At 47.1% G+C, this 14,055-nt stretch overlaps 1 protein-coding gene across 1 annotated transcript; it reads right to left on the reverse strand.

The window, feature by feature from the left end:
• Nucleotides 1-9,914: 9,914 nt before the first annotated feature.
• On the reverse strand, nucleotides 9,915-10,773 carry LOC125554914 (uncharacterized). The gene has a single exon (XM_048718287.2). The coding sequence runs from the start codon at nucleotides 10,729-10,731 to the stop codon at nucleotides 10,072-10,074; it is 660 nt and encodes a 219-aa protein (XP_048574244.1). The 5' UTR covers nucleotides 10,732-10,773; the 3' UTR covers nucleotides 9,915-10,071.
• Between the last annotated feature and the right edge of the window lie 3,282 nt (nucleotides 10,774-14,055).

Raw genomic sequence — 14,055 nt, forward strand, 5'->3', positions numbered from 1 at the left:
TGGTTATCTTTGCAAGTCTCTTCAAATTATCAGCTTGGTTTGGCCTAATAGATTGATCTTTCTTGCAATGGGAGAAGTGCTTAGCTTTGGGTTCAATCTTGCAGTGTCCTTTCCCAGTGACAGTAGGGGCAGCAAGGCACGTATTGTATTGTTGCCATCGAGGATAACAAGATGGTGTTTTTATCATATTGCATGAATTTATCCCTCTACATCATGTCATCTTGCTTAAGGCGTTACTCTGTTTCATGAACTTAATACTATAGATGCATGCTGGATAGCGGTCGATGAGTGGAGTAATAGTAGTAGATGCTGGCAGGAGTCGGTCTACTTGTCTCGGACGTGATGCCTATATACATGATCATACCTAGATATTCTCATAACTATGCTCAATTCTGTCAATTGCTCAATACTAATTCGTTCACCCACCGTAAAATACTTATGCTCTTGAGAGAATCCACTAGTGAAACTTATGGCCCCCGGGTCTATCTTCATCATATTAAATCTTCCAATACTTAGTTACTTCATTTGCTTTTTTACTTTGCTTTTATTTTGCTTTGCATCTTTATCATAAAAAGACCAAAAATATTATATTATCATATCTATCAGATCTCACTCTCGTAAGTGACCATGAAGGGATTGACAACCCCTTATCGCGTTGGTTGTGAGGAGTTATTTGTTTTGTGCAGGTACGAGGGACTCGCGCGTAGCCTCCTACTGGATTGATACCTTGGTTCTCAAAAACTGAGGGAAATACTTATGCTACTTTGCTGCATCATCCTTTCCTCTTCAAGGAAATCCAACGCAGTGCTCAAGAGGTAGCACATGTCAACATAAACGTCATGTAATTACTTTACTTTATTGCTAAATCGTTAGCCATAGTAGTAGAAGTAATAGTTGGCAAGACAACTTCATGAAGACACGATGATGGAGATCATGGTGTCATGCCTGTGACGATGATGATCATGGCGCCCCGAAGATGAAGATCAAAAGGAGCAAAATGATATTGGCCATATCATGTCACTATTTGATTGCATGTGATGTATATCATGTTTTACATCTTATTTTCTTAGAACGATGGTAGCTTAAATAGGATGATCCCTCGCGATAATTTCAAAAAAGTGTTCCCCCTAACTGTGCACCATTGCGAAGGTTCGTTGTGAATACCTCTTGAGCACCATTGTGAATACCCCACGTGATGATCGGGTGTGATAGATTATAACGTTCGAATACAACGGGTGTAAGCCAGATTTACACACGCAATACACTTAGGTTGACTTGACAAGCCTAGCATGTACATACATGGCCTCAGAACACGGAAGACCGAAAGGTCGAACATGAGTCGTATAGAAGATATGATCAAAACGATGATGTTCACCGATGATGACTAGTCCGTCTCACGTGATGATCGGACATGACCTAGTTGACTCGGATCATGTATCACTTAGATGACTAGAGGGATGTCAATCTGAGTGGGATTTCATTAAATAATTTGATTAGATGAACTTAATTATCATAAACATAGTCTAAAACTTTGCAATATGTCTTGTAGATCAAATAGCCCACGCTAATGTTGCCCTCAACTTCAACGCGTTCCTAGAGAAAACCAAGCTGAAAGACGATGGTAGCAACTACACAAACTGGGTCCGTAACCTAAGGATTATCCTCATAGCTGCCAAGAAAGCATATGTCCTTGAAGCACCGCTAGGTGATGCACCTGTTTTCCCAGCAACTCAAGACGTTATGAACGCTTGGCAGTCGCGTAGTGATGATTACTCCCTGGTTCAGTGCGGCATGCTTTATAGCTTAGAACCGGGGCTCCAAAAGCGTTTTGAGCAGCACGAAGCATATGAGATGTTCCAAGAGCTGAAAATGGTTTTCCAAGCTCATGCCCGGGTCGAGAGATATGAAGTCTCCAACAAGTTCTACAATTGTACGATGGAGGAGAATAGTTCTATCAGCGAGCACATACTCAAAATGTCTGGGTTGCACAACCGCTTATCTCAGCTGGGAGTTAATCTCCCGGATGATGCGGTCGTTGACAGAATCCTTCAGTCGCTCCCACCTAGCTACAAGAGCTTTGTGATGAACTTCAATATGCAGGGGATGGAAAAGACCATTCCTGAGGTATATTCAATGCTGAAATCAGCGGAGGTGGAGATCAAAAACGAACATCAAGTGTTGGTGGTGAATAAAACCACTAAGTTCAAGAAAGGCAAGGGTAAGAAGAACTTCAAGAAGGACGTCAAGGGAGTTGCTGCGCCCGGTAATCCAGTTGCCGGGAAGAAGCCAAAGCATGGACCCAAGCCTGAGACTGAGTGCTTTTATTGTAAGGGAAACGGTCACTGGAAGCGGAACTGCCCCAAGTACTTAGCGGATAAGAAGGCCGGCAATACCAAAGGTATATGTGATATACATGTTATTGATGTGTACCTAACCAGCGCTCGTAGTAGCTCCTGGGTATTTGATACCGGTGCCGTTGCTCATATTTGTAACTCAAAACAGGAGCTGTGGAATAAGCGGAGACTGCCGAAGTACGAGGTGACGATGCACGTCGGGAATGGTTCCAAGGTCGATGTGATCGCCGTCGGCACGCTACCTCTACATTAACCTACGGGATTAGTTTTAAACCTCCATAATTGTTATTTAGTGCCAGCTTTGAGCATGAACATTGTATCTAGATCTCGCTTAATGCAAGATGGCTACTCATTTAAATCTGAGAATAATGCTTGTTCTATTTATATGAGAGATATGTTTTATGGTCATGCCCTGCTGGTCAATGGTTTATTCTTATTGAATCTCGAACGTGATGTTACACATATTCATAGTGTGAATGCCAAAAGATGTAAGGTTGATAATGATAGTCCCACATACTTGTGGCACTGCCGCCTTGGTCACATTGGTGTCAAACGCATGAAGAAACTCCATGCAGATGGACTTTTAGAGTCTCTTGATTATGAATCATTTGATACGTGCGAACCATGCCTCATGTGCAAAATGACCAAGACTCTGTTCTCTGGAACAATGGAGCGAGCAACCAACTTATTGGAAATCATACATACTGATGTGTGCAGTCCAATGAGCGTTGATGCTCGCGGTGGTTATCGTTATGTTCTCACCCTCACTGATGACTTGAGTAGATATGGGTATGTATAGTTAATGAAACAACGGTCTGAGACCTTTGAAAAGTTCAAGGAATTTCAGAGTGAGGTTGAGAATCAATGTGACAGGAAAATAAAGTTCTTACGATCAGATCGTGGAGGAGAATATTTTAGTCACAAATTTGGCACGCACTGAAGGAAATGTGGAATTGTTTCACAACTCACGCCGCCTGGAACACCTCAGCGTAATGGTGTGTCCGAACGTCGTAATCGCACTCTATTGGATATGGTGCGATCCATGATGTCTCTTACCGACCTACCGCTATCATTTTGGGGCTATGCTTTAGAGACTGCCGCATTCACTTTAAATAGGGCTCCGTCGAAATCCATTGAGATGACACCGTATGAATTATGGTTTGGGAAGAAACCTAAGCTGTCGTTTCTAAAAGTTTGGGGATGCGATGCTTATGTCAAGAAACTTCAACCTGAAAAGCTCGAACCCAAGTCGGAAAAATGCGTCTTCATAGGATACCCTAAGGAAACTATTGGGTATACCTTCTACCTCAGATCCGAAGGCAAGATCTTTGTTGCCAAGAATGGATCCTTTCTGGAGAAAGAGTTCCTCTCGAAGGAAGTAAGTGGGAGGAAAGTGGAACTTGATGAAGTACTGCCTCTTGAACCGGAAAGTAGCGCAGCTCAAGAAAATGTTTCTGTGGTTCCTGCACCGACTAGAGAGGAAGTTAATGATGATGATCAAGGAACTTCGGATCAAGTTACTACTGAACTTCATAGGTCCACAAGGACACGTTCCGCACCAGAGTGGTACGGTAACCCTGTCCTGGAAATCATGTTGTTAGACAATGGTGAACCTTCAAACTATGATGAAGCGATGGCGGGCCTGGATTCCGACAAATGGCTTGAAGCCATGAAATCCGAGATAGGATCTGTTGGGGATATTACTGTTGGACGTAAACTGGCCAGGAGTAGCGGATTAACTCCAAGAAGACGAGAAGCCCATGAAGACGTAAGGATGGTGGTGCTTTACGAAGGCCCAAAGGCCCAAAGGCGAATTAAGACCTGTAGATGTAAACTGACTTTCTCATGTAACTTACATTGTAATATAGGAAGGAAAGAGAACGAGCCGGACACGTTTATGATATGGCCTCGGGACTCTGTAAACCGGTGGGCGTCAACCTGTATATATAAAGGGATGACCCGGAAGCGGTTTAAGGACAACAGACAACAACTCGAGAGCCAGGCAAAGCGGATTCGCTCCCTGGTCATCGAAACCCTAGCAATACCAACACAACTAGACATAGGCTTTTACCTTCATCGAAGGGGCCAAACTAGTATAAAAACCCCTCGTGTCCCTTGTCCGGTTTAACCCCTTTAAGCTAACCTGTAGCGATGGCTCCACGACTAAGTCCTTTCACGAGGACATCTGCCGTGACAAACCCACGACAGGATCCATGTATGAAAACAAAGTATGGACTTTGACTGACTTGCCCGATGATTGGCGAGCCATAGAAAATAAATGGATCTTTAAGAAGAAGACAGACGCGGATGGTAATGTGACCATCTATAAGGCTCGGCTTGTCGCTAAGGGTTATCGACAAGTTCAAGGGATTGACTACGATGAGACTTTCTCACCCGTAGCGAAGCTGAAGTCCGTCTGAATCATGTTAGCAATTGTCGCGTTCTATGATTATGAGATATGGCAAATGGACGTCAAAACGGAATTCCTTAATGGTTTACTTAAGGAAGAATTGTATATGATGCAGCCAGAAGGTTTTGTCGATCCTAAGAATGCTGACAAGGTGTGCAAGCTCCAACGCTCAATCTATGGGCTGGTGCAAGCATCTCGGAGTTGGAACATTCGCTTTGATGAGATGATCAAAGTGTTTGGTTTTACGCAGACTTATGGAGAAGCCTGTGTTTACAAGAAAGTGAGTGGGAGCTCTGTAGCGTTTCTCATATTATATGTGGATGACATACTATTGACGGGGAATGATATAGAATTCTTGGAAAGCATAAAGGCCTACTTGAATAAGTGTTTTTCAATGAAGGACCTTGGAGAAGCTACTTATATATTAGGAATCAAGATATATAGAGATAGATCGAGACGCCTCATTGGTCTTTCACAAAGCACATACCTTGACAAGATATTGAAGAAGTTCAATATGGATCAGTCAAAGAAGGGGTTCTTGCCTGTATTGCAAGGTGTGAGATTGAGCGCGGCTCAATGCCCGACCACGGCAGAAGATAGAGAAAAGATGAGTGCCATCCCCTATGCCTCGGCCATAGGGTCTATTATGTATGCTATGCTGTGTACCAGACCTGATGTAAACCTTGCCGTAAGTTTGGTAGGAAGGTACCAAAGTAATCCCGGCATGGAACACTAGACAGCGGTCAAGAATATCCTGATGTAGCTGAAAAGGACTAAGGATATGTTTCTCGTTTATGGAGGTGACAAAGAGCTCGTCGTAAAGGGTTACGTTGATGCTAGCTTCGAGACAGATCTGGATGACTCCAAGTCACAGACCAGATACGTGTATATTTTTAATGGTGGGGCAGTCAGCTGGTGCAGTTGGAAGCAAAGCGTCGTGGCGGGATCTACATGTGAAGCGGAGTACATGGCAGCCTCGGAGGCAACACAGGAAGCAGTCTGGATGAAGGAGTTCATCACCAACCTAGGAGTTATTCCCAATGCGTCGGGCCCAATGACTCTCTTCTGTGACAACACTGGAGCTATTGCCCTTGCCAAGGAGCCCAGGTTTCACAAGAAGACCAAGCATATCAAGCATCGCTTCAACTCCATTCATGAACATGTTCAAGATGGATACATAGATATTTGTAAAGTGGATACGGATCTGAATGTAGCAGATCCGTTGACTAAACCTCTTCCACAAGCGAAACATGATCAACACCAGAACTCTATGGGTGTTCGATTCATCACAATGTAACTAGATTATTGACACTAGTGCAAGTGGGAGACTTGTGGAAATATGCCCTAGAGGCAATAATAAAATGGTTATTATTATATTTACTTGTTCATGATAATTGTCTATTGTTCATGATATAATTGTGTTATCCGGAAATTGTAATACATGTGTGAATACATAGACCACAACATGTCGCCAGTGAGCCTCTAGTTGTTCGGAGTCCTGGATGAGATCCCGGACATCAGAGGAGTTCCGGAATGGTCCAGAGGTGAAGATTTATATATGGGAAGTCCAGTTTCAATCACCGGAAAGGTTTCTGGGTTTGTCGGTATTGTACCAGGACCACCGAAGGGGTTCCGAGGGTCCACCGGGAGGGTCCACCTGCCCCGAAGGACCTAATGGGCTGTAGTTGGGTGGGAACCAGCCCCTTAGTGGGCTGGTGCGCCCCCCAAGTGCCCAAGGCGCCTAGGGCTGGAAACCCTAGGGGGCGCTGCCCTCCCCCCCGGGGGCGGGCGCCCCCCTAGTTGGAAACCCTAAGGGGGCCGCTCCCCCCCCCCGAGGGGCCGCCGCCCCCCTCTAGATGGATCTAGGGGGGCGCCCCTCCCCCTTCCCCTATATATAGTGGGGGTTTTGGAGCTGCCAGAGACACGACTCTCCCTCTCTCTTGGCGCAGCCCTACCCCTCTCCCTCCTCGTCTCTCGTAGTGCTTGGCGAAGCCCTGCTGGAGTGCCATGCTCCTCCAACACCACCACGCCGTCGTGCTGCTGCTGGACGGAGTCTTCCCCAACCTCTCCCTCTCTCCTTGCTGGATCAAGGCGCGGGAGACGTCACCGGGTTGCACGTGTGTTGATCACGGAGGCACCGTTGTTCGGTGCTTAGATCGGAATCGGTCGCGATCTGAATCACTTCATGTATGACTCCACCGACCGCGTTCTTGCAATGCTTCCGCATCGCGATGTTCAAAGGTATGAAGATGCACTCCCCTCTCGTTGCTAGTAAACTCCATAGATTGATCTTGGTGATGCGTAGAATTTTTTTAATTTCTACAACAATCCCCAACACCAGGGCCCCCGTCCCGCCTAACCCTGGAGCGGTTGACCACAAGATCTAACCCTTTGACTTCCCAAGGACGGGCTTTGACCAGTGGACCTGTTGTGATGGCCTGGCTTATTATGGATGATAGACTACTCATATCAATAAGGAATTCCTTCTTTTCCGGGAGCCCATTCGGACAGAACTCCAAAGTTAAGTGTGCTCAGCTTGGAGTAGTGTCAGGATGGGTGACCGGTCGGGAAGTTGCTCCCGTGTGCGCACGAGTGAGGACAAAGTGTGCAGAAAATACTAGTAATGATCTGTGGGGCCAGTCTAGATCCTTCCAGGAGTAACGACCACCGGCGGGTGTGTCCAGGGCGTTACAAGTTGGTATCAGAGCCAGGCCTCGCGGTTACACGGATGTTTGCGGACAGGTGCGCGGTCATGTTGTTCATGACGTTTGTGACCCGTCGTGGCACCCGGCATGGCACATGTACCGGACTGGATGAACAATCGTATGTGCCAAGAGGGAACGTTCTTGTGGCCTGACGAGGACATCGGTTTCTGTGAGTGGGGGTGTATTTGATGGCCTGGCTTATTAGGGATGATAGACTACTCATATCAATAAGGAATTCCTTCTTTTCCGGGAGCCCATTCGGACATAACTCCAAAGTTAAGCGTGCTCATCTTGGAGTAGTGTCAGGATGGGTGACCGATCGGGAAGTTGCTCCCGGGTGCGCATGAGTGAGGACAAAGTGCGCAGAAAAGACTAGTATTGATCTGTGGGGCCAGTCTAGATCCTGCCAGGAGTAACGACCACCGACGGGTGTGTCCGGGGCGTTACACCTGTCCACCCAGTTGTTTTAGGTCAGCCCAAAGGGACACCTGGGAGCAACATCCGGGCCAAATCCACAGCTACATCCCCTTCATGTAGACCCGACACGTCTGTTTCCCCCTACAGGTGCCGGCGGCGGCGCCGTCGATGAGGGGGGCCACACCCCGGATACGCGTGCCGCCTCTTCAGACATGCCACAACACCACCCCGCATGTATGAGGGGCCGGTGCGATGCTTCGGTGGCATTGCTACCCCCCCCCCCCCCAGGGCCCCCGTCCCGCCTAACCCTGGAGCGGTTGACCACGAGATCTAGCCCTTTGACTTCCCAAGGACGGGCTTTGACCAGTGGACCTCTCCACTTGGTTGTGTTAGGTCATCCCAGAGGGACACCTGGGAGCAACATACGAGCCAAACCCATAGCAACATCCCCTCCGTATAGACCCGACGTGTCCGTTTCCCCCCTCTAGGTGCGGTGGCGGAGGCGTCTGTTAGGGGGGCCACACCCCAGAGACGTGTATCGCCTCTTCAGACATGCCATAACACCACACGGTTGTGGTAGGTCATCCCATATAAACAGTTGGGAGCAACGTCCCCTCCGTATAGACCCGATGCGGCTGTTTCCCCAATCCAGGTGTCGGCCGCCGGCACCGGCCGTGAGGGGGGCACACCCCTCCGTATAGATTCCAAAAGTAAGGTATTTTTGCTTATATTAACACATGCTACATGTAAGTAAATTAAATAATAATACATACAACAAAAAAATCTATATAAAAAAAACTATGCCGACGGCAAAGCCGGCGGCATAGCCTAGGCCAGGGGCAGGTGGAAGGCGCGTCGCGGATCGATGACGTGGCATCTATGCCGACGGCAGCCGTCGGCATAGGTGGTGGTCGGTGCGGTCCGGATCGATGATGTGGCACGCGCATCTGTGCCGACGGCTGCTCGTTTAAGCCGTCGGCATAGATCGGACGCCATTAGCCGCACATCATGAGCGGGCCCGCCGGGCCCGCATCTATGCTGACGGCTGCCGTAGGCATAGGCTCGGGCTAAGCCGACGGTGGCCGTCAGCATAGTTCTGGATAGCCCGACGGCCGCCCTACGCCCACAACCTCGTTCCAGCTGTCGGCATGTCCTGGAGTAGGCCGACGGTGGCCGTCGGCACCGGCCCCTGTTTCGGTAGTGTGCCGTGTACGCTTCTCCACCACCGCGGATACCGCCGTCAGTCGGTCTGGCCGCACGATGTAACAGTCAAGGCGATCGCTAGGGCTGCCCGGCTCCTTCGGTCCTTCCTCTGTCAGCCAGTACAGTCGCCCTGCTCCCGAGCCTCCCCTCCATGACCGCAACGCCAGTTCATTGCCCCCCAGGCGCCCTGAGGGGTCGCAGCGTAGGCTTGCCAGATTGGCGGCGGCGGCCTAGAACATCTATGGAGGGATCTCTGCAGTTTCACGGGAAGGGTGACATGGAACTGTGGTTCCTTGAGCGACGGCAACACTGAAAACCTAGAAGTGGGGGTTGGGGAAGAGAGCACCGAGAGGGAGAGGGGTACGAGGTTTTGGGAAGATGAAAAGGCGAGCGATCCTCGGCAAAAATTTGAGGCAAGGAGTGATCGTACGTGGCAGAAAAACCAATGATGAGGAGGCGGAGACGAACGGACAACGACGTACCTACCATCACGTCCGCAGACTCCTTTAGAGTTGAGATTTGTGCCAAAATAGTATGAAAAATTGAGTCACAAAGTTTATGTACTCCCTCTGATTCATATTACTTGTCATTCAAACGGATGTATCTAGACGATCGGAGGGAGTATCAATTTGTGCATTTCGCACGGATGAGCACGTTCAGGATTGCAGATGCATTGAAGTGCTACATTTTTTCTGGGAATTAGCGAACGTATATTAGTACATTTGCACTGGTACCAGTGAGCAGATACGAAATTCAAACCAACTAATGAGATTCCATTTTATTCCCAACATTTTACGACTAAAGTCAAAATGAAGAGGATCCGTACCAAATGAACGAAACAAAACATGGAACTAAACTATGAAAAACTAAACAAAACATGAAAGAAACTATGAAAAACTAAACTGAGGATCAACAGGAATCACACGTTATTGAGCCTTTATCCATTGTTACTGAGCCGAATTGCTCGTGGCATGCCGGTGATCTAGCGGCGGCGCACCGGGGGAGGGAGGGGAGGGAGAGGGCCGGGCGGAGTCTTGGCCGCGATCTTGGTGAGGAAGTTGACGGCGATCCTGATCATCTTCTGGAACTCCACGAGGCTGGTCTCGAGGATGAGCTTGACGTCGCCGGTGAGGTTCCTGCAGCTGATCGTGCAGGCCGACACGTCGGTGATGGCCCGGTCGGCGAGCACCTTGGCGACCACGTGGGCGTGGACCTTCATGGCGGCGGTGGCGCCGTGGAGCTTCTTCATGGCGGACTTCATGGTGACGCTGCAGTTGCTGAGGCAGACCTTGAAGTCCGGCACGGAGGCGTTGAACCCGGGGAGCTTGCCCTCGAAGATGGTGGACGCCACCGCGCCAGCCTCCGTGGCCGCCTCCATGGCCACGGCCACGAGCGAAGAGAAGTCCACCGTGCCCGGCGCGCCGGCGATGAGCGCGCCCCGCGGCGAGACCGACGCCAGCGTGGTCTGGATGTCGAGGAGGCGCGGGCCCAGCTCCTTGACGCAGTGCGCCGGGAAGGGGCCCTCGTTGCACGTGGTCACGAGCGGGCTGGCGCCCGGCGGGGCGCGCCCCGCCGCCGCCGCCGCCGCCGCCGGGAGGAGGAGGACGGCCAGGGCGAGCGCCAGCACGGTCGGCGCGGCCATTTGCTTCAGCTTGGAATTGGATCGAGAACCTCGGTGGTTTCTGTCGGGATTTGCGTCGTGGTGTGCTGGAGCGGTCGAGCGCCCGGATATTTATGTGTCCGTGGGGTTGCTCGCGCGGCCAGGGAGTGGTTCTTGGTGCTCGTCGTCGGTGCGGCTGGGAGGTTTTTCCGACGGTGCATGCGCGCGGCCATGACCATGGGGGATCAGCGATCGAGCAGCGGGAGTGCCGGATCTGGTGCCGACTACTGGACTGAGCGCGAGTGTCCCGGGCGTCTTGTTGTACTCCATCTTCTTGCCAATTGGTGCATGCGCATGCATGCGTTCTTGCGTCTTGTTTCTAAGGTGACCGCGTCATGGCACCAAAAGGAAGGTATGGACGTGCGTCGATCGCACCATGAAATGCAATTGATCGAACTCGATCGCGGCGATGTTAGGGCTCATTCGGTGTATATATAGATTCTTTTTGAAGGATTCCAATGTGATTTTGAACCATGGTTTTTTTCCCTATCTACTATGACAATCGTTTCAAATGAATGAAGGTACTCTATGTCTTGTGATTGTGTTCATATTGGCGTAATTCCTAAGAATTCTTGTCACCAGGCGAGACCCATGGAAAATTCTAGGACCCTGATAACGCCTAAACGTTCATTTTTTACCATGGCAAATTGAACGTTTTTTATGACAATTTTAGTGACGCGAGGATGACAAGTTTATTTGACATGCATGGCAAATCTGTTCTCATTGTGCTTTTTGCCAGAAAATTGCCGTGCGTGTTAACTAAACTTGCCACCCCCCACTAAAATTGACATCGAAAACATTCGGTTTGCTATAACCAAATCCCAAACGTTCAAAATTTATCATTTCTGAAATTTGAAAGGATTGGATTGGACAGGACATCCAAATCATCTACTTTTCATATTCCCCTAATTTAGACATCCCGCAAAAACCGAATGAGCCCTTAGTAGGGAGTTTTAGTTGTGGCCCTAAATGTACCCCTGCTATGCAAACAAGCAACTTGTGGGTCACATTCGTCATAGTTGTCGAAAATTTTCTGAAGTCGGTGGTACTAGCCATCTAATCTCACATCGAACCCCGTCCCCACCCCTACACGAATCTTAATGTGGATACATTGGACAATTTAGAATGTCGATATAAGACAATCTCAGCCGATTTAACTGTAGTAAAACCGCTTTCATATTAAAAATTTGTTACTAAGGACAAAACAAGGATTAAGTATTCCAGAGATAGGCATGGTGTCGCTTTGTCAACCGGTGATTCGAGTCCTGCCCAAAACATGGTGCACGTGTTGTACTTTTGTAAACAAATATAAAATTATAATCTACGCAACCCTACGAAGATATGCCATATAGAGTTTATCTTGGTGTCCACATTGTGATGCACATAAGTGGATAAAATAGCATATAAAGATAAGTTATCAATACAAATTGATGTCAAAGTCTCTTAGGAAGAGTTGCCCTATATCCTCAACGGAAAGGTTGGCGACCTTCCCATACTACATGTGAAGATATGACCGTTTATTTCTTCATCTCCATATGTTTCACAGATATAATGGAGAAGGTTGGCACTTCTCTTCTTTGTGTTGCCGAAAGGATGGAGTTCAACCGAAAGAGGTGTGAATAGGAGATTGATTTGTTTGTATTTTAACTTCCAAATTTTAGGGGTAATGCGAAAAAGTACGTTATCTAGATATGCAATCTATGGTGAGAACAACCTATATGGCAAGCAAACTAGAACCAAGGTAAGCAATGCATCAGGCTAATTATCAAGCCAACACACATACGACGCAAGTAAATGAAACAGTAAAACACAAACAACAAGAGTCGGAGATGCAGAGGTATCCTGAAGTTCGGACACTTTGGAGAGTGCTAATATCCATTAGAGATATGCCAAAGCCAAATCTCAGGAGCGCCACCAAGTGGCTCACCCTAATCTTTCTTTAGGCGGAGGGATTGAGGGGAATCAAGATTTTGAGGTAGTATCAATGTTGGAAACAACTCAAATCAATGACTAGGGCATAGCCTAGTGGTGGGAAGGGGCTGATGCCTTCCCACCCACCCAAGTTCAAGGCATGGTACTTGCAATTTGGGTTTGTTGCATCAATTATACTGTAGGGGGTTCCCTTACAGTCTTTCTGTCAAAAAAAATCAATGGCTAGGGTTGGAGGTGGAAGAAGGATGGGGTTATAAATACTCCTCTCCAAATGTGATCATTGCTCACCAGTTGGCCCCATGTGCACAGGATCACCGAAGCCAAATCAGGGGCCCCGTGGGCATGGGGGCAGAGAACCCATGTACATTGGGTATCTAGGGAGTTTGGCATGCTGACCCGTGAAAATGGGTATGTGGCTCAGACCTCAATTGGAAGAGCTTTACCGCATATATTTTATGTGATAGATATAGGATGGATGGTGTACATGGTTGCCTCAATCCCTCTTAATAGTGCAGTTGTCCTATGACTCAAAAGAAAGCGAACTAGAACTCTCGGGGTGTTAGGATAACATCATATTTTTCTTTTTTAAACTGGGGTGTCAACCATCTCAATATAATAATTCCTAGAGACAGTGACATGAGATAAACTTAGTAACCGTCATTAGTCTCACTAATTACACTATCATCATACAATAATACAATCAGGGAAAAAACTTTATGCCACGTCAGTAAGTGCAATGTTACTTCTTTGGTTTTTTTTCCTTTCCATTCATTTATTTTTCAAAAAAATGTTTGGTGTGTGTTTTTCAAAAAAACAGATCATGTGAACTAAAAGACGTTCAACGTATATTGCAATATTGTTCATTGTACATTAAAAAAATAGTTCCTTTTGTATGAAAACAATGTTCACCACATGTACATAAATGCTTACCATAGATTAATAAAGTCAATGTGTACAAAACATATGCAACGTATATTAAAAAATAATACATCCTACAATAAAAAAGTTGGGTTGTATAAATGAAACCACAATACATTAAATAAAACTTGGTAATACATTTTAAATTTAATTTTCACATTATAATATACTGAAAAATATTTCTAGTATAGAAAACTATCAAAAGAAAAAAAAACTAAATAAAAACCAAATCAAAAAAAAAGAACCCATAAATGAAGAATGGGCAATCAAAAGAAATAAATAAATCTAGAGATAAAATAAAATAAAAAACACAAAAACAAAAACAAAAATCACCAACAGAAAAAAACAAAAGAAGAAGCAAACAAGACAGAGGTCCACAGGGAAGCCCCAAACAAAAGAAGAAGCAAACAAGACAGAATTTGTGTAAAATGTTAGTAAAACTAAAAAATGTTCACA

Source organism: Triticum urartu, chromosome 4A (assembly GCF_056163025.1).
Source record: "Triticum urartu cultivar PI428250 chromosome 4A, HENAU_Tu73, whole genome shotgun sequence".
NCBI lineage: Eukaryota > Viridiplantae > Streptophyta > Magnoliopsida > Poales > Poaceae > Triticum > Triticum urartu.